This window comes from Manis javanica, chromosome X, assembly GCF_040802235.1.
Source record: "Manis javanica isolate MJ-LG chromosome X, MJ_LKY, whole genome shotgun sequence".
Taxonomy (NCBI): Eukaryota; Metazoa; Chordata; class Mammalia; order Pholidota; family Manidae; genus Manis; species Manis javanica.
Genome location: NC_133174.1, coordinates 44,892,990 through 44,917,826, shown reverse-complemented (window position 1 = coordinate 44,917,826; position 24,837 = coordinate 44,892,990). Strand labels below are relative to the sequence as shown.

General features: G+C 51.2%; 1 protein-coding gene and 1 non-coding gene across 6 annotated transcripts; both read right to left on the bottom strand.

The window, feature by feature from the left end:
• Nucleotides 1-16,386: 16,386 nt before the first annotated feature.
• On the bottom strand, nucleotides 16,387-23,776 carry LOC140842976 (melanoma-associated antigen D4-like). Of its 5 annotated transcripts, none has more exons than XM_073227370.1 (13): nucleotides 23,620-23,776; nucleotides 22,459-22,666; nucleotides 21,348-22,181; nucleotides 20,848-21,051; nucleotides 20,686-20,749; nucleotides 20,388-20,467; nucleotides 19,913-20,004; nucleotides 19,218-19,297; nucleotides 19,080-19,122; nucleotides 18,601-18,663; nucleotides 17,524-17,638; nucleotides 16,765-17,195; nucleotides 16,387-16,586 (listed from the first exon to the last, which is right to left on the bottom strand). In XM_073227370.1, exons 2-13 carry the CDS (start codon nucleotides 22,663-22,665, stop codon nucleotides 16,577-16,579), a joined length of 2,223 nt encoding a protein of 740 aa, XP_073083471.1. In that variant the 5' UTR covers nucleotide 22,666; nucleotides 23,620-23,776; the 3' UTR covers nucleotides 16,387-16,576. The 5 variants fall into 5 exon arrangements, with proteins under 5 accessions (XP_073083471.1, XP_073083473.1, XP_073083472.1 ...); XM_073227372.1 differs by having other exon boundaries at nucleotides 22,459-23,322; nucleotides 23,481-23,730; XM_073227371.1 differs by having other exon boundaries at nucleotides 23,481-23,730.
• Nucleotides 17,874-18,001, bottom strand: LOC140847549 (small nucleolar RNA SNORA11). The gene has a single exon (XR_012127610.1). It is a non-coding gene; the product is annotated as a small nucleolar RNA SNORA11 (small nucleolar RNA).
• Nucleotides 23,777-24,837: the final 1,061 nt, after the last annotated feature.

Sequence of the window (24,837 nt, the reverse complement as noted above, 5' to 3'; positions counted from 1 at the left end):
CACATGAATTAGGTGAAACTGGTTGGTCGTGTTGTTCAAGTCTCCTTTATAATTATTGACCTTCTATCTCTTTGCTATATCAGCATCTCAGAGAGAACTTCTTTTTGAAATTTACAAATATTCAATAGATTTCTGCATTTCTCTTTTAAGTTCTGTCAGTTTTCGGTTTATGCAATTTAACGTTCCACCATCCAGGTACTGAGGATTGTTATGCTTTCCTGATTCTTGGCCTTTCATCAGTATTTACAGACCCTGATTATCACTAGTAATACTCCTGGACCTAAAATCTACCTTATCCATTGTTGGAACTTCCCTGCTTCCTTTGAGTTCATGTTCGCATGTTACATCTTTTTCGATCCTTTACAGTTAACCTACCTCTGTCCCTGTATTAGAGTGAGTTTCTACTTAGCAGCATATTGTCATGTCTTGCAGCTGTCCTCTGCTTTTTATTTGGAGATTTTCCAATAGTTTCACTTAGCTTAAGTAAAATTCGATTGGCTGTGAACCTGTCATATTATTTTGCATAGACTTATACCCCTTTTTCTTCCTTCCTTCCTTTCCTTCGTTCTTTCCTTGATTCCTTCGTTTGTTTTTTTTTCTTTCTTTCACCCAGTGCCCCTGCCTTCTTATGCACTACTGAAGCACTTTTCAGAATTCCGGTTTTAATCTACATATTGGTTTATTGAGTGTGAGGAAGTTGGGTTTCCTATGGCCAGGATCCTCACTGAACTTAACCCACCTGAGGATGTAACTGGCCTGTTGCTAGGCTACCGCTTCCACACCTTTAGGCAATAAGCTATTATTGCGCTATAGAGAGCTTGGCCCAGTGCTCTGCGCAGACGCAGAGACGCTAGTGCTCAACCTGCCGCTGGGAGAACAAGCCGGGTAATATACGCTTTCACGTCAAAGAAGGTTTTGCTGTCAATTTCTTTGGTCACATTGAAGCCTTAGCGAATTTGCCCGGGGCTGAAACCCATTGGCAAGACATTGAGTTACTCCTTTTGTTTTATATTGAAGGGCTTCCCGTAGAGATTATACTATAATATGTAAAGTTAGGAAATTCGCCTTCAAATAAGATCCTACTTTGTGAACAAGGTAAAAACCTTTGCATAGTATGCCTTTATTTTGACACTCCCATCCGTTTGCTTTTGTTTCCACGCATTTTATTTATACATGTATTATAACCCCCACAGTGCATTATCGGTTTTGAAAGCATTCAGCTAACCTTTTCTTTTCTTTGATGTCGTTAATGTACAATTACTTGAACAACATTATGGTTACTAGACTCTCCCTATTGTCAACTCCCCCCAACATACCCCATTACAGTCACTGTCCATCACCGTAGTAAGATGCTATAGAATCATTACTTGTCTTCTCTGTATATACTGCCTTTCCCGTGTCCACCCCCCACCCCGCTACATTATGTGTGCTAATCGTAATGCCCCCTTTTCCCCATTATCCCTCCCTTCCCACCCATCCTCCCCAGTCCCTTTTCCTTTGGTCACTGTTACTCCATTCTTGGGTTCTGTGAGTCTCCTGCTGTTTTGTTCCTTCAGTTTTGGCTTTGTTCTTATACTCCACAGATGAGTGAAATCATTTGGTACTTGTCTTTCTCCGCCTGGCTTATTTCCCTGAGCATAATCCCCTCTAGCTCCGTCCATGTTGTTGCGAATGGTAGGATCTGTTTTTTTCTTATGGCTGAGTAATATTCCATTGTGTATATGTACCACATCTTCTTTATCCATTCACCTACTGATGGACACTTAGGTTGCTTCCATTTCTTGGCTATTGTAAATAGTGCTGCGATAAACATAGGAGTGCATGTGTCTTTTTCAAACTGGGCTCCTGCATTCTTAGGGTAAATTCCTAGGAGTGGAATTCCTGAGTCAAATGGTAAGTGTATTTTGAGCATTTTGAGGAACCTCCATACTGCTTTCCACAAGGGTTGAACTAGTTTACATTCCCACCAGCAGCGTAGGAGGGTTCCCCTTTCTCAACATCCTCAACAACATTTGTTGTTATTTGTCTTTTTTGATGTTGGCCATCCTTACTGGTGTGAGGTGACATCTCATTGTGGTTTTAATTTGCATTTGTCTGATGATTAGCGATGTGGAGCATCTTTTCATGTGCCTATTGGCCACCTGAATTTCTTCTTTGGAGATCAGTCTGTTCAGCTCCTCTGCCCATGTTTTAAGTGGATTATTTGCTTTTTGTTTGTTGAGGTGTATGTGCTCTTTATATAATTTGGATGTCATTATGTATTCTTATCAGATATGTCATTTGTGAATGTATTCTCCCATGTTGTAGGATGTCTTTTTGTTCTACTGACGGTGTCCTTTGCTGTACAGTAGCTTTTTAGTTTTATATAGACCCACTTGTTCATTATTGCTTTTGTTTCCCTTGCCCGGGGAGATATGTTCATGAAGAAGTTGCTCATGTTTGTGTCCAAGAGTTTTTTGCCTGTGTTTTTTTTCTAAGAGTTTTATGGTTTCATGACTTAAATTCACATCTTTGATCCATTTTGAGTTTACTTTTGTGCGTGGGATTAGACAATGATCCATTTTCATTCTCGTACATGTAGCTGTCCAGGTTTGCCAACACCAGCTCTTGAAAAGGCTGTCATTTCCCCATTGTATATCCATGGCTTTTTTATCGTATGTGAATTGCCTATATATGCTTCGGTTTATATCTGGGCTCTCTATTCAGTTCCACTGGTCTTTGGGTCTGGTCTTGTGCCAGTACCAAATTGTCTTGATTACCGTGACTTTGTAGTAGGGCTTGAAGTCAGGGAGTGTAATTCCCCCCCTGCTTTATTCTTCCTTCTCAGGATTACTTTGGCTATTCCGGGTCTTTTGTCGTTCCATATGAATTTTAGAACTATTTGCTCTAGTTCATTGAAGAATGCTGTAGGTATTTTGATAGGGGTTGCATTGAATCTGTAGATTGCTTTAGGCAGGACGGCCATTTTGACAATATCAATTCTTCCTAGCCAAGAGCATGGGATTAATTTCCATTTATTAGTGTCCTCTTTAATTTCTTTTGTCGTTTTCAGGGTATAGGTCTTTCACTTCCTTGGTTAGGTTTATGCCTAGGTATTTTATTCTTTCTGATGCAGTTGTGAATGGAATTGTTTTCCTGATTTCTCTTTCTGCTAGTTCATCATTAGTGTATAGGAATGCAACAGATTTTTGTGTATTAATTTTGTATCCCGCAACTTTGCTCAGTTCAGATATTAGATCTAGTAGTTTTGGGCATTCAGCTAATGTTTTAAGAGCTTTTAAAATGTAATTTGAAAAAATTTCCCCCTCACATATTTCCCATTTCTATAGCTATTCACACCTTTGTGTTGGTCTGGGTTTATATATGGTATGGTTTTCTTTAATCCTAAAGAAATACATTCAGTTGTGCAGGCCAGTGGTGTACAACCCTCATACTTATTTTGCTTGAAGAAAATTATTTCACCATTACTTTTAAAATTTTATTTTGAAAGTAATATTCAGGGACCTTTTGGACACCCTGTTATAGGCATTTTACCACATGTATAGATTCTTGTAATCACCACCACAATTCATAAAATAGTTCCATGACTCCCAAGAAGTCTCCAGTGCTACCCCCTCTCTCCACAGCTAAGCACGGCACCGCTGCTCTGTTCTCAGTCAAGATAGGTTTGTCTTTTCAAGAAGAGCATATAAATGGAACCATTTTAAATGTAACCTTCTGAGACTGGCTTCTATCACTGAGCATAACACTTTTGAGTTTCATCCAAGTTGTTGACTGTATCAACAGTTCATCCCTTTCTACCACTGACTAGAACTGTGTATCATAATATAATAAAATAACGTATTATTTCCAACTATGTGGAAATAATGCATTATGTTGAAGGACATATGGGTTGTTTCAAGGTTTTGGTGGTTACAAACAGAGCTGTCATAATATTCATGTACAGGGGTTTGTGGGAACTCACATCTTCACTTCTCTAGGGGAAATACTTTGGGGTGAGATTGCTGGCCCTGGCTCATATGGCTTGGTGTATGTTTACCTTTGTGAGAAACAGTACAACCCTTTTCCAGAGTGGCTGTACCACTTCACGATCCCTGCCACAGCATGTGGTAAATGGATTTGCTGTCCATCGTCAACACCATTTGGTGCTGTCAGGTGATTTTTCATTTGTTTGCTTCTTTCTTTGCCTTGTGAGCTTCGTTTTTTTTGTTTTTGTTTCTTAGTTTTAGCGATTTTAATACAGCAATCCCGAGAACTTGCCTTAGTTTTAATTAACATTACCTGACAGTTGGTGAGGGTGAACATCTCTTCACATGCTCAGTTGCCACCTATGTATCCTTTGTGTTGAAGCATCTGTTCAAATAATTTTTTTCATTTTTTATTGAACTAATGTGGATCAGCAATATTACAACAATGGTTTCAGACTTACAACATAGTAATTCAACAGGTATATACATTACTAAATGCTCACCACAGTAAGTGTACTTACCATGTGTCACCATAAAGAGATGTGACAATATTATCTACTATATTCTTCATGCTGCACGTCCCTCTGTGTGACTAGTTTAACTTATAATTGGGGGTTTGCTCCTCTTTGTCCCCTTCACCTATTTCACCCATCCCCCTACCCTTGTCCCCTATGGCCAACACCAGTCTGCTCTCTGTAATCATGAGTCTATTTTGGGCTTGTTTGTTTGTCTTGTTTGTGAGATCCCACATATAAGTGAAATCACATGGTATATGTCTTTCTCTGCCTGACTTATTTCACTCAGCATAATACCCTCTAGGTCCATCCATGCTGTCACAAATGGCAAGAGCTCATTACTTTTCATGGCTATGTAATATTCCATCGTGTATCTGTACCACTTCTTCTTTATGCATTCATCCATTGATGGACAGTTAGGTTGCTTCCATATCTTGGCTATTGTAACTAATGCTGCAATAAACATAGGAGTGCCTATATCTTTTTGAATTAGTGATGTTGTTTTCCTCAGGTAAATTCCCAGAAGTGGAATTACTGGGTCATATGGTATTTCTATATTTTGTTTTTTGAGAAACTTTCATATTGGTTTCCATAGTGGCTGCACCAATTTACATTCCCACCAACAGGGCATGAAGGTTCCCTTTTCTCCACATCCTCGCCAACACTTGTTACTTCTTAATTTTTTGGATACTAGCCACTCTGACTGGTGTGAGGTGATGTCACATTGTGGTTTTGATTTGCATTTCCCTGATGAATAGTGATGTTGAGCATCTTTCGTTGCTTTCTTACTGTTGAGTTTTGACAGTATTTATACTTTTCAGACACAAGACTTCTGTTGGGTATGTAAGTGGCTGTGGATAAAGTGAAGGTTCATGTGGCCAGGATTCTCACCTGGCCCTGGTTGGCTAGCTCACTACACACATGTGGGCAATACATTGTTATTGAGTCTATATAAAGACCTCCACCCATATAGCTCTGGGCTAGATGGCGGCATGGCCACACGGCTGGCTGCAGGAGAGCAGAGGCTGGATTGGTGGCAGTGCTGAGGATGGAGACTGAGATGCCTGCGGGGGTAGAGAGACACCGAGGCAGAGACCGGCTTGCTGCATGCAGACTCAATTTGAGTGGGTGGGATTCTAGTGATTGACCTGCCACCATGGGAATAAAGTTGGGTTTAAACCCTTTCACCCCAAGGACACTCAACTGTCATTTCTTTGGTCTCATTGAATCCATACTGAACTTGCCCAGGGCTGAAACCCATTGGCAAGTGTGGGGAAGTTAGGTTTCCTATGGCCAGGATCCTCACTGAACTTAAACCACCTGATGATTTAACTGGCCTGTTGCTAGGCTACCGCTTCCATACCTATAGGCAATAAGCTATTACAGCACCACATAGAGAGCTTGGCCCAGTGCTCTGGGCAGAGGCAGAGATGCTAGTGCTCGACCTACTGCCGGGAGAACAAGCTGGGTAATAAACCATTAAAAAAAAGAAAAAAAGAACGTTTTGCTATCAATTTCTTTGGTCACAGTGAATCCATAGCGAACTTGCCCATGGCTGAAACCCATTCGCAATACGATTGGTGAAAGTTGGCAGGGTTCATTGTTGACCAAGGAAAAAGACGGGCTGCCCTTACGGGAGGGGTGCTTCAGCGGACTGCCCCTGTGAATGGGGAGACAGTGGATTGGCCCCCAATGGGTATGTGGTCTGAGGTGGTTTGCCTCCTAGAGGACTGGGCACCACCCCAGGACTGGAGGCAAGTGGAGGTGACGCCTGAGGCTGTAGGGGTGGCCCTTGGTATAGTAAGTAGGTCTTTTGAGAGACAGAGTGCCCGTGAGGCAGCGGGGACTGTGGGTTGGCTGCTTCTCACAGTATTAAAAAGGTCTACAGAAGAGACCCAAGAAATGGTGGAGTGAGAATGCGAGCTGCAAACTTCTGTGGATTCCCTGAAGAAGGAAATGGCATAAATGCAAGAGGAGGCAGCACAAGAACGCTGGCAGCAAGGTGCCATTGAAGAGGTAAAAACCTTCCTTACAGAACGAGATGGCAGTGCTGCCAGGTGTTCTGAAGGCAGAAGAGGCCATCAAGGAAAAAGATGAACTCCTGAGGGAAGCACAGGCGGAGGTGGCATGAGAATGTCAGCTGCGAAGATTGAGGTGAAGGTAAGAGAGCTTCTGAGGACTGAGGTAGCATTGGTGCGAGGCACAGTAGAAAAGGTAAAGGTTGTAGCAGAGGAGACACTCTGGAGAGGGGAGAGAAAGGTGCCATCAGCCCCAGAAATGGAGGAGCTGGGGAAGGATGAAGAGGTGGTGTCAGAGGCACTGGCCCCTCCTGTATTGAAAGCATGCCCAGTGGTTGTAAATAAAATAAAGAACCAGAAGCTGAAAGTTCCCCAAGTAGGGGAGCGGCCCCCTCCCCAGATTGTGGAGCACTCTATGCTCTGCCCCTATACTCTCAGGCTGAGCTGGTGGATTTGGCCTCCCAGTTTAGGCAGAAGCCCTCAGAGTCAATATCAGCTTTGGCTCCTGCGTCTGTGGGACTTAAGGGTGGATGGAATTGTTCTGTCAGGATCAGAGATGGGAAAACTGTCTTCCCTGACAGTGCAGCCCGCCTTGAGGCAGTGATTACAAAATGCACATCACACCCCAGGGAGTCACTCCCTCCTCGATTGGCTTATGGCTACACTTTGTGTTGCATGGCCCAATCCGGGTGATCTGCCATCCTCTCCTGTTAGATGGCAGACATATGCTGAGCTCCAACAGGTGCTATGAGAGCTAGGCATAAGAAATGCCATCTGTAGTCCAGAGAATTATGGCCCAGATGAAGAGGTTTTCACTACTGGGATGAGAAATATTGTACTGCAAATGGCTCCTACATTCCTCTTTGGGTCCCTAGTGGCCATTCTTTCCCCTCACTTAGGGCACCCCATAAGCGAGGTGACACATGCAGTAGCAGACTTAGCAGAGGCTGAAGCAATGAGAAACTCAGAAAGAAATAAGATCTGCTATGCACAAGAAGAATTTAAAGGGCCCCATGAAGGTTACGAGGACCCAGATGTGGGTTGGTTTAATATGGGCAGGAGCAGATGGAAGGAAATCAGATGGGAAGTCAAATAGGATCTTACTGGAGCTATGGCAACAACTGAAACCAGAGCAGCAGTTACAGCCATTAAGAACAAAGAGGCAGAGGTCAGAGACAGAGCCACGAGTCCGGCTGTGTGTTTGCAAGACTTCCTGCTGGAGAGCAAGCCAACCTCACTTGGGCCCACACAGGAAGGTGACTGAGGAATGCGGTTTGACTGAAGGGAAGGTCAAGGTATCTTCCCTGAGGGACCAGGGGATCCCGGAGGCCACATGTTGAAATAGCTATCCATTGGTCCCCAGTGAACATACAACATGTCCTGGCTCTGGTGGACACAGGGGCTGAATGATCACTGAATCATGGTAACCCTTAATGGTTCCCTGGGACCCCCACTCTCATAGATGGATATGGGGGTAAGGCTATCAGAGTGAAAAAAGCCCAAATCCCTTTGGGAATAGGGCACGCACCTCCAAAAGAGTATACTGTGTATATATCTCCTATCCTTTAGTATATTTGGGGGATTGATATCCTGCAGGGTCTATGGTTGCAGACCACTGCAGGTGAGTTCAGACTGAGAGTACGTGTGTGTGGTGAAGGCAGTTCTGAGGGGACGTGCTAGGCACCCACCTGTAGCTTTGCCTGTGCCTCGGCGGGTGACTGATACCAAACAGTGCAAACGGCCTGGTGGGAATAAAGAGACTGGAGAAACTCTCCAGGATCTGGGAAAGGTGGATATTATAAAGCCCACCCATAGTCCTTTCAATTCCCCAGTGTGGCCAGTAAAATCGCCAGATGGCACCTGGCGTGTGACTGTGGATTACAGAGAACTGAATAAAGACATACCCCCTATGCATACTGCTGACTCCTCTATTTCAGGCTTGATGGATACCCTCAGCCATGAACTAGGAACATACCATTATGTGGTAGATCTTGCTAATGCCTTCTTTTCCATTGACATTTAGCAGGAAAGTCAGGAATGGTTTGCCTTCACGTGGGAAGGACGGTAATGGACTTTCACCATCCTTCCACAGGGATACCTCCACAGCCCCACCATCTGACATGGACTTGTAGCCCAGGACTTGGCTACATGGGAGAAACCACCCCGGCGTGGCTGTACCATTATATTGATGATGTCATGCTCACATCCGATTCTCTTTCAGATCTAGAAGGTGCAGCACCTAAACTGCTGCAACATCTACAGGAGAAAGGATGGGCTGTGAACAGTACCAAGGCTCAGGGACCTGGTGTGTCTGTCAAATTCTTGGGGGTTGTCTGGTTGGGTAAGACCAAAGTTATACCAGCAGCAGTTATAGATAAAGTCCAGGCCTTTCCTACCCCTACAACTGTAGCATTGCTACAGGAGTTTCTGGGTCTTCTAGGCTACTGGAGAATGTTTATCCCTCACTTGGCACAAATTCTGAAGCCCTTATACAGGTTGGTACGAAAGGGCATCAGGTGGGACTGGGATGAGACATGGGCATCTGCCTTTACTACAGCAAAACGGGCAGTCAAGGCCATGTCGGCCTTGAGTGTGATAGACCCATCAGGGCCCTGGGAGCTGGATGTTCATGTGACTGAAGACGGTTATGGCTGGGGTCTCTGGCAGCAGCTTGAACGAACTCGCCAACCCGTTGGATTCTGGTCACAACTCTGGAAAGGGGCAGAGGTATGATACACTTTGACAGAAAAACAACTGGCTGCCATGTATCACGTCTTGCTGGCTACAGAACCCATCACTGGAATGGCCCCGATAAAGGAAATAACCACCTATCCCGTCCTGGGGTGGGTATGAGAATGGACCCAAAAGCCAAGGAGTAGTGTGGCACAAACGCCCACACTGGCAAGTGGGGTGCTTACCTACAGCAGTGTAGTGCCCTCTCTAGTAGCCCCTTGAGTGAAGAACTCCAGCGTTTGTTGGGGCCGGTGACATACACTAGTGAAAAGCAGGAAGAACTTGCTTTTGAACCATCAGTAACAGAGAGTCCCTATCGGGAGGGAAGAGCCCCTATACCCGAAGATGCATGGTACACAGATGGCTCCAGCCATGGGCAGCTCCCAGAATGGATGGCCATAGCTTTCCATCCTAAGACTGAGACAATATGTATGGAAGATGGTGAGGGGAAGAGCAGCCAATGGGCAGAGTTGCGGGCCGTGTGGCTTGTGATCAGCCAGGAGCCCTCCCCTATAGTTGTCTTCACTGACAGCTGGGCTGTCTATTGGGGCTTGAGTCTGTGGCTACTAACCTGGTACCATGCCAACTGGCTGGTTGGTCACTGACCCCTTTGGGGACAAGAATTGTGGCAAGACTTATGGGCCTGTGGGCAGACTAAAATACTTCAGTATACCATGTGACAGGTCATTTGCCACCAGCATCTCCAGGAAATGATGAAGCAGATAAATTGGCCCAGAAATGTTGGTTAGAAGGAAAGCCTGCCTCTGATGTAGCCCAATGGTTACATCAGCGTTTGTTGTGTGGGGGGAAAAAGACAATGTGGGCTGTCGCCCGGCAGTGGGGCTTGCCTTTGACCTTTGAAGAAGTTAGTAAAGCCCAGCAGGAGTGTGTCGTGTGCTCCAAAAGGGACTTACACCGAGTTCCACAGCAACATGGGACAATAGCTGAGGGGACTTTACCCCTCGTCAGGTGGCAGATAGACTATATTGGGCCTCTCTCTACCTGTGTCAGAAGGATATCGGTATGCGAAGACTTGTGTGGACACAGCTACTGGACATCTGGTTGCTTTTCCTACCCGTTCGGCAGACCAGCAGACGACCAAAAGAGGCCTGGAGTGTCTCTTGGCTGCCTATGGCCGACCACATGTAATTGAGAGTGATCAGGGCACTCATTTTACTGCACATACACTGCAAGAATGGGTGTGACAGCTGGGAATCAAATGGAAGTTTCATGTGCCATACAATCCTACCGCAGGAGGCATGATAGAGAGGCACAATGGCTTGTTAATATGTGGACTAAAGTCAGATACCAATAGTCTACAGGGATGGTCAGTCTGCTTATGGACCGTGCTATGGCATTTGAACAAGGGACCCCAAAATGGAGCCCTGAACCCCACAGACATGTTAACACATATGGCTGCCTCCCCTATTCAACTGCAAGTACAAACCAAAGAAGAATCACTGAAGCCGAGGTTTGGCCACCAGAATAACATCTTGCTGCCAGCAACAACTGCACTGAACCCCGGAGACTCCATTGAGTGGATGTGGCCTTGGACCTTTCGACACATGGACTGATGATGGCTGGCTCTCCTGGCACCTTGGGGACAAGGCCTGGAAGCTGGCCTCCTGTGTATTCCTGGAATAGCGGCAGAGTGACTCCCAAAGGCCACAGTAGTATATCCTGAAAGGCCAGAAGGTAGGAGCATCTTACCGGGGAGTTTTGTTTTATCATAATGGCCAGTGCGTGCACCTCCAGTAGCACTATATATAGACCCTTCATTAACCCCCATGGGGAAAGGAGTAAAAGTATGATATACTAGACCTGGAAGGGACCCCCCTCCCTGCTACAGTCCAATCACAGGACCACTCTCTTGCATGCATCCTACCTGATGGACAAGATTTCCCTATGTTGGTGTCATTAAAACATGTGTCTTATTGCCCCTAAAGTCTCTGAGGATTGGGAACTTCCTCTGGCGTGGGGATTATTATAATTTTTTTTATTAGGGTCCTCCTCTGGCTTGAGGATTACTATAATTTTTGTTACCTGTATCAAAATCTTGCTGTATCTTAATTTCTATTATGTCTAAATTGTTGTTATCCTCTGTTGCTATTGTGGAATCTGGTTGCAGTGCTCCAGCTTTTTCGCACAGGAACCATTGCAGAAGATTGAAAGCGTGTAGATTGTAAGGCGAGAATCCTGGAGGGGTGGAGTGTGGGGAAGTTGGGGTTCCTATGGCCAGGATCCTCACTGAACTTAAACCACCTGATGATGTAACTGGCCTGTTGCTAGGCTACTGCTTCCACATCTTTAGGCAATAAGCTATTTTTGCGCTATATAGAGAGCTCTGCCCAGTGCTCTGGGCGGAGACGGAGACGCTAGTGCTCGACCTACCACTGGGAGAACAAGCCGGGTATAAACCCTTTCACCCCAAAGAACGTTTTGCTGTCAATTTCTTTGGTCACATTGAATCCATAGCGAACTTTCCCGGGGCTGAAACCCTTTGGCAAGACACACACACACACACACACACACACACACACACACACACAACACACACACACACACGCACTTTAATAACAATGGGATAAACTATATACTAGCTTGTTTTCAATTAAAAAAATTAAGGAAATCTTTCCATGCCACTGAATACTAATGGAGACCACCACTCTTAACATCTGCATAGTATTCTATGAAATGTACAGACTATAATTTACTTAACCCTCTCTAATATCCTTTATGCTGTTTTCCTTTCTTATCTCTTTCCAGCCTGAAATGCTCTTTTGTTCGCTAGCAGATATTCACATGGCTTGAACCCTGAGTCGCTTCAGCTATCTGTTCAAATATAGAAAAGCTTCCCTTGAGCAGCCTCTGCAATATACAATGTGTCCTTTCCCTGTTTTGTTTTCCTTCAAAGCACAGACCAGAAGGACATGAGGGTTTCAAGCCACATGACTTTGTTTCTTTTAATTGAAATGTAGTTGGTATACAATATTATATTGGTTTCAGGTGTACAAATAGTGATTCGACAGCTATCTACATACATTACTAAATGCTCACCATAGTGAATGTAGTTGCCATCCATCACCATACAAAGATGTTATAATATTATTGAGTATATTCCCCATGCTGTACTTTCCTCCCCGTGACTAGTTTATTTTATAAATGGAGTGTGTACCTCTTCATCCCCTTCACCTATCACCCTTCCCCCAACCCCACTCCCTATGGCAACCACCAATCTATTCTCTGCGTTTGTGAGTCTATTTCAGTTTTGTTTGAGATTCATTTGTTTTGTTTCTGAGAGTTCGCATATAAGTAAAATCACATGGTATTTGTCTTTCTCCATCTGTCTTATTTCACTTAGCATAATACCCTCTAGGTCCATCCATGTTGTCCACAAATGGCAAGATTTCCTTCTATTTTAGTGGCTGAGTAATATTCCACTTTATTTATGTACCACTTCTGCTTTATCCATTCATCTATCGATGGGCACTTAGGTTACTTCGGTATCTTGGCTATTGTAAATGATGCAATAAACACAGGGGTGCATGTATCTTTTTGAATTAGTGATTTTCTTCTTCGGGTAAGTTCCCAGAAGCGGAATTACTGAGCCATATGGCATTTCTATTCTTGGTTTTTTGAGAAATCTCCGTTCTGCTTTCCATAGTGGCTGCACCAATTTACATTTGCACCAGCAGTGTACCAGGGTATCCTCTTCTCCACATCCTCAGCAACATTTGTTATTTCTTGTCTTGTTGCTATTAGCCACTGTGACCAGTATGAGGTGATGTCTCAGTGTGGCTTTGATTTGCATTTCCCTCAATGATTAGTGATGCTGGGAATCTTTTTCAGGTGTATGTTGTCCATCTGTACGGCTTCTTGGGGAAAAAAACTGCGTATTTAAGTTCTCTGCCCATTTCTTACTCAGATTATTTGTTTGATTTTATGGTGTTGAGTTGTATGAGTTCTTTATGTGGTTTGGTTATTAGCCCTTTATTGGATATATCACTTGCAAACATATTCTCCCATTCAAAGGTGGAATCGCAAACTAAGGCAGGTGGCTTGGCAGGGACTGCTGTGTCACCTCAGGTGTGAGAGTCCATTTTTGACATACATGCTGAAGCGCGAGCATGTCTGGGATACCGTCAGGGTGTGTAGGGACAGTGCAGCGTCATATTTGAAGTGTGCAGTGGTCCTGCAGATTTGCATCATTTTTATGATGCTGGTTCCCAAGTAAAGGGCACTTGTAGTATGGAACCATACAGAATTGGAACCCAGGGAACTTGAGAGCAGGACTTTGGATGAGTCCCTTCTTCTGCCTGGTCCTCACTCTCCTCACTGGAAAAACATGAGGGGGGGTTGGAGCAGGGGTCCTGGTGCTGCTACATTCCCGATACCATCCAATCTCTACTGCTCGGTGCTGTCATTGAGGCTGTGAGGTGGGCACTGTAACCCTGACTGTGAAGATGAGGAAATGGAGGTTCTGAGGTGAAGTGACTTGCCCAAGGTCAAGGGACTCAGAGGAGCAGGGAGAGGCGTCAATCTCAGGTACGTTCCAGAGCCCCGTTCCCCCACCTCAGACATGTGTGGAGTTGTGGGGGGCACGTGTGCCTCCTGTTTGCAGGCTGCTTTACCTACCAGCTTTCATGCTCAGGCCACGGCAGCTGTGAGCAGCTGCCCTGGCATCTGGGCCGGGCAGGGCTGCACACCTGCTCCTACCCCTCTTACTCAGGTGAGGGCACTGAGCCCCAGAGAATTGATGGGACTAAGAAAGCAGACCCACAAGACCTCAGAGCCAGGGCGCCCTCAGAGTGCATCTAGTCCAAGCCTCTGCTGTGAGAGGTGGGAACATGGAGGGCCAGAGAGAGATAAAGTTGGTCCAAGGTCCCTTGTGGAGGTGGTGGCAGAGCTGGGTCAGAGACCTCAGGCAAGTTGTTTCCCTTCTCTGAGCCTGTTTCGTCCTGAGTGCCATGGAAACAGTAAGCCCCAGAGAGTGAGATGGAGTGAGATAGTGCACCAAACACACCAGGCCAGGGGCCTGAGGAGGATGACAAGGACGACAGGGAGGAGGAGGAGGAGTAGTAGGAGGAGGAGGAGGAGGAGAAGGAGGAGGAAGAGGAGGAGGAGGAGGAGGAGGAGTATGGATGGATGCCTAGGAAATCGCCAACCTGATGTCTCAGGAGGCTGGGAGGGCAGCGGCAGGCCTTAAAAGCCTAGGATGAACCACAGGAGCAGGGAAGCCATGAGTGGTAGCCTTCTGGCTTAAAGAAGGGAGACGGAGGGCTGCAAGGGCAGCCGGGGTGGGCGAGAGAGGGGGGATCATCAGAGAGCAGTGAGAGGTTGATGTTTCACCACCACGACACTGTCAGCACCTCGAAGGCAGTGGCAGCCGACCTCAGTGAGCACAGCACACATTTGGCCCTAGAGGGTCGTGGGCTTTAGGCCCAGCTGGGGACCTACCTTGCAGTCACATTTGTCCTGTGAGTGAGGATGTGGCTGCCTCGCAGTTGACCAGCTTGACCTCCTGGAGAACCCAGTGTGTGTGCATTGCCCGAGCCCTCCCTCCTTCCTCCCTGCTCCTGAGACTCCCTGCTCTCTTCCTCCCAGCCCACCCTGCTCTCAGCACTTCCCCCTGCAGAGTGGGGGGGGGGAGGAGCGGGCCCCTGATGAGGCTGACTGGGAGAAGGCCACTGGGTGGAAGGGGGAGAGTGCTGCACGCCAGGAGGACTGGGCAAGTGGCACCCTCTTTGGCACTGCCTTTTCTGAGGGCTGCTTTCTCCCCCTTTCCAGATAAGCTGCCATAGCTTAGGTGCCCTCTGCACACAGTGCTCAAGCTCACACCCGTGGCTTGTGGTGAGAGCCCCCACCCTCATCCGTGAAAAGGCCTGTGCCTACTGTGTGCACAACAGGGTCCCAGGAGGATCCCGGGGAGAGAGCACCAGAAACATCATATATCCTTCATCCTTCCCCCACCCCAGACCATGCACCTGGAATCCTAAAGGGAAGGGCACTTAATTTTTGTCAGAATCACAGTGTCCACGTGGCTGAGCACAGACCCAGCAGCAAGGGAGACAGGAATCACAGCCCTGGCCAACAGGTGGAAGGCCACCTGAAGCCTTTCATTAGGGGGTCTGTACAGAGTCAACTTCTTGGGGGCGCAGTGTATGCAGTCCCACAGGACCCTGCACTTAGAGGCCTCCCCAGCTGTTCAAGGCTCTGCTGTCGCTCTCCTGGAATTCTTAATTTTTCAGCAAGTTACCCACATTTTCATTTTCCAGTAGGCCTAGCAAGGAATATAGCTGGGTCTGGGTCAGGATCGAGGTCTGGCTGAGAAAGGGGAATCCCTTTTTGGGGAGAAGTGGCCAGGGAGCGCAAGGGCTCTTACACTACTCTCCCCGTCCTCGTAACCTGAGACCTTGTCCTCCCAAGCTGTGGGCATCTCCAGGGGACCCGAGAAAGCTCTAGACACTGCCCTTGCCTGCTACCATGCCCTTCCCATGGGTGCCAAGTGTCTCTCGCTCTCTGTCGTCCACGTGAGGAAGTGTGGGCCTAGCTTCATCCCTGCAGAAGTCACCAGCCCTGGAGCCTCCCAATAGTCCTTGGGGCCTGGTCACAGGCAATGGGTTGTGGAGGTCTGCGTGCTACCTTGCTTTCATTAAATGTAGTCTCTTGGCAAGAAGCTCCTCCTTCTACCAGCTGGAGGGGTGAGCATGTCTCTGTGAGGCCTACCTCACTGTCCTCAGGACTCCGACTCAGAGATGAGGGCCACAAGTTGTGCGTGGATCATGAGGGAAGGGTTTCAGAATGGTGCCTTCAAGATGGGGCGGAGGAAGTGGGTCCTGGTGGGTGCTGGTGGACCCTGTCCCTTGCTGGGGGGGGGCATGGTTGGCACGAACCCACAACCCTCCACCCCATCCTGTCTCCCGCCACCCCCCATTGGTGTCTAACTGGGGCTGCATCGTGTAGGAAGTCACCTAAGTATTCGGACTCCTTTGGAAACTCATGGTCTCCGCTCAGCTGGCACCTCCACATCCCCCAGACCCCCAGGCACACCAGCCTGCCCTTGAGGCAGAGGTGGGCCCCCTTGTCCCAGAGTGCCCGACCACCTGCCACTCAGAGTAGCACGTGTGCACGTGAAGGAGGAAACGTCTCAACTAATTTTGCAACTTTAATGTTAACACTGATAACCCAAAACGTGAGCACGACAGAAGAACACAATGAAAGCAGGGAGGGCAGAGAGCTTCGTCTTGCATGCCATCTCCGATGGGCAGGTAGGAGCTGCCTCGAGTGCTACGTCAAGAAGGACTCTGAGGAGGCACTCTGGCTGTGTGACTGCTGCAGTTCATCAGCGCTGTCTGTAATCACAAGACACAGAGGCAACCAGAAAATAAATAGACGTGACACAGTGCGGGACATGAAGAACAGAACCGCGTCTTTCCAATCTCATGCTCCCACCCCAGCCCCGGCCTTCCCTTGACCGCTCACAGCCCCTCCCCAGCCCTTCCCTCAGAGTCACATCTGTGAAAACCTCACTGGATCCAAGAGAAGAAGTTGGCGCTCGTCCTGGCGGCATTTCTGGTGCGGATGGTGGAGCTGGTGCTGGGGCCATCTAGGGTGCTGGTGCTGGCCCCACCATTGGTGCCACTGCTGAGGCCAGCTCTCCAGGTGGTTCCCCTATTGGCACGGTTGCTGTTCAGAATGTACTGATGGTATCTGGCCCAGAAAGCAAAGGGGATCCTGGCCCAGGCGTCGCCAAAATCTCCATCCTCGTCCCAGGTCAGCAGCTCCACCTGGATGTCGTCCCAGCTCCACCGTCCAATCAGAGCTTCGTCCCCGATGTTCATCTGTGCCCTCATCTGGGCCCTGACATGTTCCTCAGCCATATCCACATCCATCATCTTGAAAGCATCATCCACAGCCTCCAAGAAATGAGTCTTCCAATCCCGGGGGTCCCGGTTCTGATACTGCGATGGAAAACAGCACCCATCCCAACAGCTACCCCACATTCACCCTGGCACCAGCTTCCTGCCACATGCCCTCCCGCACGCCTTGCCTGATCACGATAACAGCAAAGAGCACGGGAATCAGGCTCCTATTATCTGACCCAGACATGGATTTCTCCCCATCCCGCACCCCGACTACATCGGTGAACTTGTGTGGGTTACTTACGAAGCTTTCTGAGCCTCAAGATCCTCATAGGACAAATGGCAGGAGGAGGTCGTGACCAAGAAACAAGGAAGGTTGGGAAGTGCCAACCCCAGTGCCCGGCCCCAAACAGAGGCTCTCCATTACCTGGGCGATGAATCTCAGCACCCTCATCTTGCTGGTCTCGTGGTGGGCTCGCAGGCCCCAGACGAATTCATACTCAGGTGGGCTGCTATTGGGGACCTTCTTGTATTCCAGGTACCTCAATGCAAGAGGATAGCAAGCTTCTGCTTCCAGCCAGGCTGACCTGTTGTTGTGCTAACGGCTCCAAGGTGGCACCTTCCCAGCCCCGAAGCTGCAGCTTGGCCCTGGCCCTGCAGCCGGTGCCCACTCCCACGCTCACTCACTCCCAAGGGGCTCTGCCTCCTACATGGAGGCCTTCAAAGCCTTAGGCCCTTGGTCCTGCCCAGAAGCCACGTGGAGGTGCAGGGGACACTGCCTGTAGGGTATTTGTTCATAGGAAGGCCACAAGGTTTGCACCCCTTGTTACAAAAAACCCAGGTTCCTGTTGGGTATGTTGTAAACAGAGGAGCCATTTCTTCAGGCCCCCTGCTGAGCACAACCCCCAGCCCCACCCCTGCAGGGTTTTGCCAGTGGCTGAGACCTGGGACAGTCTACCATAGAAAACCACTATAAAGGGGAGAAACAGCCAACCAAGAGCAGTGTACTATGTGCACGCCCGCGATTGTGTGTGTGTGGGGGGGGGGGGGGGTGGCAAGAGTGTGTGCTAGTGCACCCATGTGAGTGCACACCATATTCTCCAAGGTCCAAGCACACAGGGTGGGCCCTGGCCAGAAAGTCAGGAGGGCTAGGCCCCTGGCCCGAATGGGCCTCTGGGGAGCCATGCTCAGACTTCCACTCGCTGAGCCCAGGTTCCTGAGATGTAAAGCAGGGGAAATTCTCATACAGCCTATGGACAGGTGCCGAGTGAGATGGTGGTTGTGACCCACCTGACACCGTGTTCTCAGTCACCTTGTGCTCCTCTCCCCCAAGCCTGCCCAGGAATTCTACTCTCCCCAACAGTCACATAACCCCCAACCCCACTCACACCAGAGGCACCCATCCCCCATCTGCTAAGGTACAGGACGGGGAATGGCTTCCTCAGCAGACCAGCACACGAGGAACACACGACTGTGAGCCAAAGTTAACTGGGTCAGTACTTACTTTTGCTTCACAAAGTCTTCTGTAATGAGCTTCCTCAGATCGCCAAGGAATGGGTGCCTCACCCTGCGAGCAAGGAAAGGAATCCATGACTAGAGACGTGGCAGTGCCCAGATGAGGGCAGGGGCACTCCCCAGCAAGATGGAACACTCCCCAGTCTGTGGGGCAGCCCGATGGAGGCCTGGACATGCAGCAGAGGCCAGAAGGCCACTTGTCAGAGATAGCCCCAGGTAGGGGTTTCCTGGAGCCCCTAACTCTGATGCTTCCTCTTAGATCTCTCATTTGGGGACAGAGAGGGGACATGGAGCAGAGGGGCTGAGAGTTCAGGACCATTTCCCCATGCACCCCGGTGAGACCCTTTGCACTCTACCTCGTCCAGGATGCCCGCTCCCCTACACCAGACCCCAGGTTATTGCAATCCTGGGGCCTCTTGTGCCCAAGGATCACACTGAGGGGCGGGAGCAGAGAGAGCCCAATCATACCCAGGGCGCAGTCCCATCTTGCGTAGGGCCTCCCAGAGGACAGCTGGGAGAGGAGATGAGGTATAAAATTTTAGCACACCAAGGTGACACTGTGGGTGCCCCCCACCCCTCCCCCTAGCCGCGGGTCCAGCCACTCACCCTCGCTGGCACAGTTGCCATTCATAAAGATGACTCCCAGAATCACCAAGAGGAGACTCAGCCTGGGAGTGTCCTTGGTCCTAGAGGCGTAGAAAGAGGGATGCTGTCCAGCAGCCATTTGCCCAAGGGACTGCAGCCGGCTCACCCGACCAGCCTCTCCCAGATTGCTTGGCCACGGGGCAGTTCTTCCCACTCTGCACATGGCTTGCTACCTGATCCGGACAAGTCATTCCTCCATCTTGAGACTGAATCACTTCATCCATCAAATGTGGATGCTAACGCCCCCTCCCAGGGTTCTGCCCAGGACGGGGTGAGGCAGGGTGCAAATGTTTGGCAACGTGCGTCCAGAGGCACATAGAGACCTGCCCTGCCCTGCCCTTCGCACCTCAGAAGTTACACTTGGTGTGAAGCTTGCCTCAGGACCACTCTGCCAAGCCAGGGCCAGGTACTTAGGAGGAAGAGACAAGTAACAAGAAGCCCGCTTTCCTAAGAAGGTTGGGGGTTGGCCGACAGGGCAGGGGTGAACCCCTGACAGCAGCAAGGCCTCCCCCCAACCCCCCTTCCCCCTGCTACTACCCCTTTCATCCAGTAATCACTGGGCACCGCAGTAACTGTGGGCAGTTCTGAGCTAGGCACTAAAGGCCTGTTTTCCTGTTTCTCTTCAGGAAGGCCACAACCCGCCTGCCCTTTCTCACTTTCCCAGGAGGCGAGCTGAAGAATCCCGCGTGCAGACAAGAATGTACAGGTGCTGTTCCTTGTCAATTTCCTTCAGGTGGATCCCAAACTTCTACATGGGGGAGAAAACGGAACCGTGAGATCCAAAATCCTTGCTGGGCGTTCTGCAGGCAGTCACGCAATTCCCTGCAGGAACTTTTCCTCAGTGGAGAACCCAAAGTCCTGGGGGAGAACTGGAGGAGAGAGGAAGCGAAGGACCTGTCCCGTTGGGAGCTGTGGCCCTGGCCGAGGCCCCAGGGACCCACTTCACCAGACAGACCACAGATGCTCAGGCAGCACGAGGGCAGGAAGTATGCAGTGCGTGGTCCCGGGAGGACAGGCTAAGGAAGGCTTCCAGAGCAGGCAGTACCGAAATCAGGCCTGGAGGGGCTGCAGGGTGCAAGGCTTCTCAGCCGCTCGTCCCACAGGGCTGCCTTCCCCCATCCCCACGCCCACCTTTTCCAGAGTGTACGTTGCTCGCTCGATGATCTCAGGGAAATGTTCATCATATTCTCGGATCACGTCCTTCAGCATGTCTGCAAGAAGGGAGATGGGGGAGAGCCCCTGGGCTGAGCAGGGGCCACAGAGGTGCAGCCCCTGGGGCGGCCCTGCTGAGGGGAGCACAGTCAGGACCCAGTCCTATGCAAATGGAGCGATGAGCCGAGGCCTGGTGGGTGGGGTTGGTGATGGGAGGTGCCCAGGGTAGGGCTGTGGGGGGAGGGCAGAGCTCAGGGAGGGGGCACAGGTTGCCCACCTGAGCGCTTGATGGGGATCTTCTTGTAGTCCTTAATCATCAGATATTTCACCAACTTATTTGCCTGGAGAGGAGGAGCACATGGGGAGAACAAGGCATGGACGGGTACCTCGATGAACTGGCCTGAAAACAAGGAGGGAGGTGGAGCAAGGGTAGACCTACCCTCTCTTGTAGAAGGGCCACGTTGCGCGGCGGCAAGCACAATACATGCCTTGAGGGCACCTGGGACTTCAGGGCCACCGGGGGCCGAGGGGCCATCTGAGCCCGCACTGCCAGTGGGGGCTGTGATGCTCTCCAGGGCGGTGGGACCACAGGAGGCTCTCTCTCCTCCTCGCTGCTCTCATATTCATCATCCAGGTGCTTGGACTGAAGCATTAGAGAGAGGAGACCCGGGGCTACCAGGCTCACCATGCCAAAGCGCCCACACACATCTTACCCAGAGCAGGTATTGGAAATAATAGTAGTACAGATAGTGGATGACATGTGCTGAGTGCTTACTAGGTGTCAGGCACTGAGCCAACCTCTTCGCTCTCCAGGCCTGAGCGTAGGGACCTTGTGCAGTAAAAGCATGCTAGCAAACTTGTGTTGGAGAACCCTGAGGAGAGGGGAGGGCAGAGAAAGGAGGGGAGCAAGGGGGGCTGGAGAGAGAGGGGAGGTCTCACCTTCTTGGTCCTCTTGCCTCCCATCCTGGCCCAGGGCTCTGTGCTGCACTGAGCAGGGGCAGCTGCACCTTCAGGCTCAGGGATGCTCGTGGCCACCTTGGCCTTGGCAGCAGCGGCTGTCACAACATTCTGAGCCTCTACCCACCGAGTCTTGGCGAGAGCCTTCCCAGACTTGGTTGTCTTGGGCCGGGTGGCGGCCCCCTCCGTGGCAGATGCTGCCTGGGCCCCCCCCGAGGAGGCAGCACTGGGGCCCTCGGTGGCAGCCTCTTGGGCTGGGGCGGGTCTCTTGGGGCGTGGGAAGGCCATGCCACTGACACCTGCTGGCTGGGTGAAATTAAAGATATCGTTCTGACCCAGGAAGGCTGTCTTGGGCCGCAGGGCATCCCTCTCACTGGCACATGGAGCCGGAGAGAAAGCACAGGCAGTACTCGGGCCCCCACTAGCAGCCTTCTGGGCCTGCGAGGCTGTCTGGGGCAGGGTGGAGGTGGCTGTGGGCCCAGGGGCGGCCATCTCTCTCTTGACTAGCATCTGGGAGATGCGTGGAGAAGCAAGGGGTGCCTCAGGGGTGGCTGCCTGAGCCTCGGCCGTGGATGTCATGGGCTGGGCACTTTCTCCTGGAGCCTGTTCTTCAGCCACAGGGTGGTTGGCGACCACCTGATTGTAGGTGGCACGGGCAGCGGCGGCAGCAGCTCGAGCGGTATGGTTGGAGGCAGCGGCGCGGGCTACGTTGGCAGCCCGGGTGGCCGCCTCACTGTCAAGTGCTTCTGGGTCCAGCTGAAATGCCTCCATCAGAGTCCTGGCCAGCACAGGGTTTTCCAGTTCCCAGGGCTCATTCTGCAAGGGCAGAGAGAAGGCTAGGGGAAGGCAGGCCACTCTACACTAGCATCCTGCTCTCCCCGCGCTGGCCAGCCTCCTCCTGGCTACCCACGAGGCCCGGTCCCAGCCCCAGCCCTCTTTCTCCCAACAGCACAGGGGTGGCTGGGGGGAGCTGGGCAGTCCCTTCCTGCCCAAGCCCTTCCCCTTCATCTCCCCCTCTTCTCGTCCCCTGGCTGATTCAGAGAGCGGGCTGGGGGAGAGCCAGGGTCAGCAGGTGGCCGACAAGGGGCCTCACCGATAGGATGCGAAGGCCTGGACCCAGGCTCCCAAAGGCTCTGAGGATACGGACGTCGAAGCTGGTGAGGGTGCCGTAGCCTCCAAAGGCACCAAATTCCTCATAGTCGTTTCCTTCCATCTCTTCTTCCCCGACTTCATCGCTACCCTCCTCCATGTCTTCAACGTTGTAGCTTTCGGGTTCCATGTGGTAGCTTCCCTCAGCCATGCTGGGGGAATGGGGGTCCCAAGGAGAAGAGAGCCCAGCCTGAGGGCGAGGCTGAGGCCTCCTCCGGAACAAGGGGTGGCATCTCTCAGGAGGTGGGGGTAGCAATCACCAGGTTACCAGGCAGTGTGGAGCATAGGGTGCAGGGGGTGGGGTGGCGCAGGTAGACTCTGTGAGAGGCAGAGCCCTAGGGGAGGGATGGAGGAGCTGAGGGCCCCACACTGAAAGGGGGGGTTAAGGTGGACAGGCTCGCCACCCCAGCGGCTAGATTTGAATATGGAGTGGACTGGTGGTCTTGCTTCTGAAGAGTCCCAAGGAGGGTGTATTGAGAGAGGGAGAAACAAAGGGCTTCAATCTAAAGGGCTGGAGCACGCGAGCAGGATGAAGGGGCAGCAGATGAGATGAGAGGGCTCAAACAACGGGGACCGCGGGAAGCTCTGGGAAACTGTGTCCCAGGGACCCCTTGGCTGGGTCCGGGTGGGGATTCAGCTGATCCGGATCTAGGTTGGGCTCATACAAGAGCGCTAAGCGGGGAGGCGGGCTGGCACTGAGTGACGCTCGAACTGGAGCGCTGGCAGTCTCAAATCCCAGGATTGCGACGCCAGGAATGGGGCAAAGCGGTCAGCTCGGTTGGAGTGATCTAGGAGTGGTTGGGGTGACCTAGGAGTGGTTGGGGTGGGGAGGTGGGGCCTCCATTTTAAGGAAGCTCAGCACCCACCGAACACGCGGGTCGGCTACAGGGATTCGGATGAGGGCTCCGGTGTCAGGAGGGCTCGGATCCGGGAGGCTGGGTCTGGTGGCGCGACCGGGGCTCCTACCTGGACCGTGGGTCTAATGGGGCTCGGCTTCTGAGTGCTTGGGCTTTGTTCAGGTCCGGGTGTGGGGGTGGGGTGGGGAGGCCGCAGCGTGCGGGTCCCACTCGCTCTCTCCCGGTCCCATCTGGGGCTGGATCCCTACCTTCCCTGGGGCTCCAATGGCGTCCGTCCTCAGCACCAGGAACCCCGCAGCCGCGCCCTCGCCTACTGCTGCCAGCACAGCAGCTCCGACCACCCCGCCCCTTTTCTCTGCGCACCCCCACCTCCCGCAGCTGGGTAGTCTGCGCATGCGCGGACCCCTCCCCGCCCCCAACTCCGGCCCGCTTGCCTGCCTGCCCGCCCGCTTTCCCAACAAAAGCCCTTTCCACCGGGTCCCCAGAGCGCATGCGATTCCGCGTGTGGGTGGGCGGGGCGGTGTGTGGGGGGGGTTCTCCTTCCCGCCAGACTCCCCTCACCCGCCGGGGATCGCAGGCGCGCGCGCGCTCACACCCTGTGGCGCACTTCAACCCACCCAATCGTCTACCCCCGGTGCCCCCACTTTTGCACAGTGCTTCTCATCCCTGCCCTCTCCCCTTGCCCCTGAGCTCCTCCAGCGTGGTCTGGCAGGCCAGAGGATGCCAGTTCCCTTTGTGTTCCCCCCTCACCACCCTTCTGTCTGGCCCCCAGCCACACGGGGAACATCTGCTTCCCGGCTACTCTTCATGTAGCTGGTCCATCACAACCCCATGTGTGCTGGGGCTTGTCTGCCTCTCACAGCAGCCCTGGGAGGTGGATGCCAGCATCCCCATGTTACAGATCGGAAGCTGAGGCACAGACACATTGCATGAACTAGACATGGCCACGCAGCCAGGAAACCGAAAATGCAAAATGTGGGCCTGAGTCTTCCTCACTCCCAAACCCATGTTCCACTCGAGCTGCCCTGGGGCCTGAGGCACCCTCCCCTCTTCACTTTGAGTGGCTGATCCACCCACCGCCACCACCCCTACCCTGTCAACATCTGTCTTCAACAAGCAAGGTTTGTGTTCTGTGAGACCTAACCTCATGCTCTGCACCTGGGCAGACACAAGTAGAGGCCCCCCCAGCCCCACCCTCTGCCTACTCCCCACGGCTCCATTCCGGTGTGGGAACTGCTCCTTGAGGTCCACTCCCTGCCCCGACTGTCAGGCTCTTTGCCATGAGTGGCACAACACGCTGACCCTGAGATCATCCCGGTGCCCTCTGGAGCGGTCAGGACAATCAGGCACTTGTGTGTCTGAGCCACGGCAAGGCCTGATGCAGAGTAAACATTTGCCTGGGTTCCTTCTAGGGCTGGTCCAGGGACAGCTGTGGTCTTGTGGAAAAAGAGCCTGGGCTCAGCTTC

Bases quoted from the DNA above. Each gene is read 5' to 3' on its own strand.
- LOC140842976 (XM_073227370.1), bottom strand. From the start codon at position 22,665: ATGGCTGAGGGAAGCTACCACATGGAACCCGAAAGCTACAACGTTGAA. The intron at 19,298-19,912 runs GTGAGAAAGGGC...CTACGCCTCTAG, and splicing joins TCAGCTCGCCTCCTGGGAAA to GACCAAGGACACTCCCAGGC. The intron at 19,123-19,217 runs GTGAGTGGCTGG...CTCCTCTCCCAG, and splicing joins TGGCAACTGTGCCAGCGAGG to CTGTCCTCTGGGAGGCCCTA.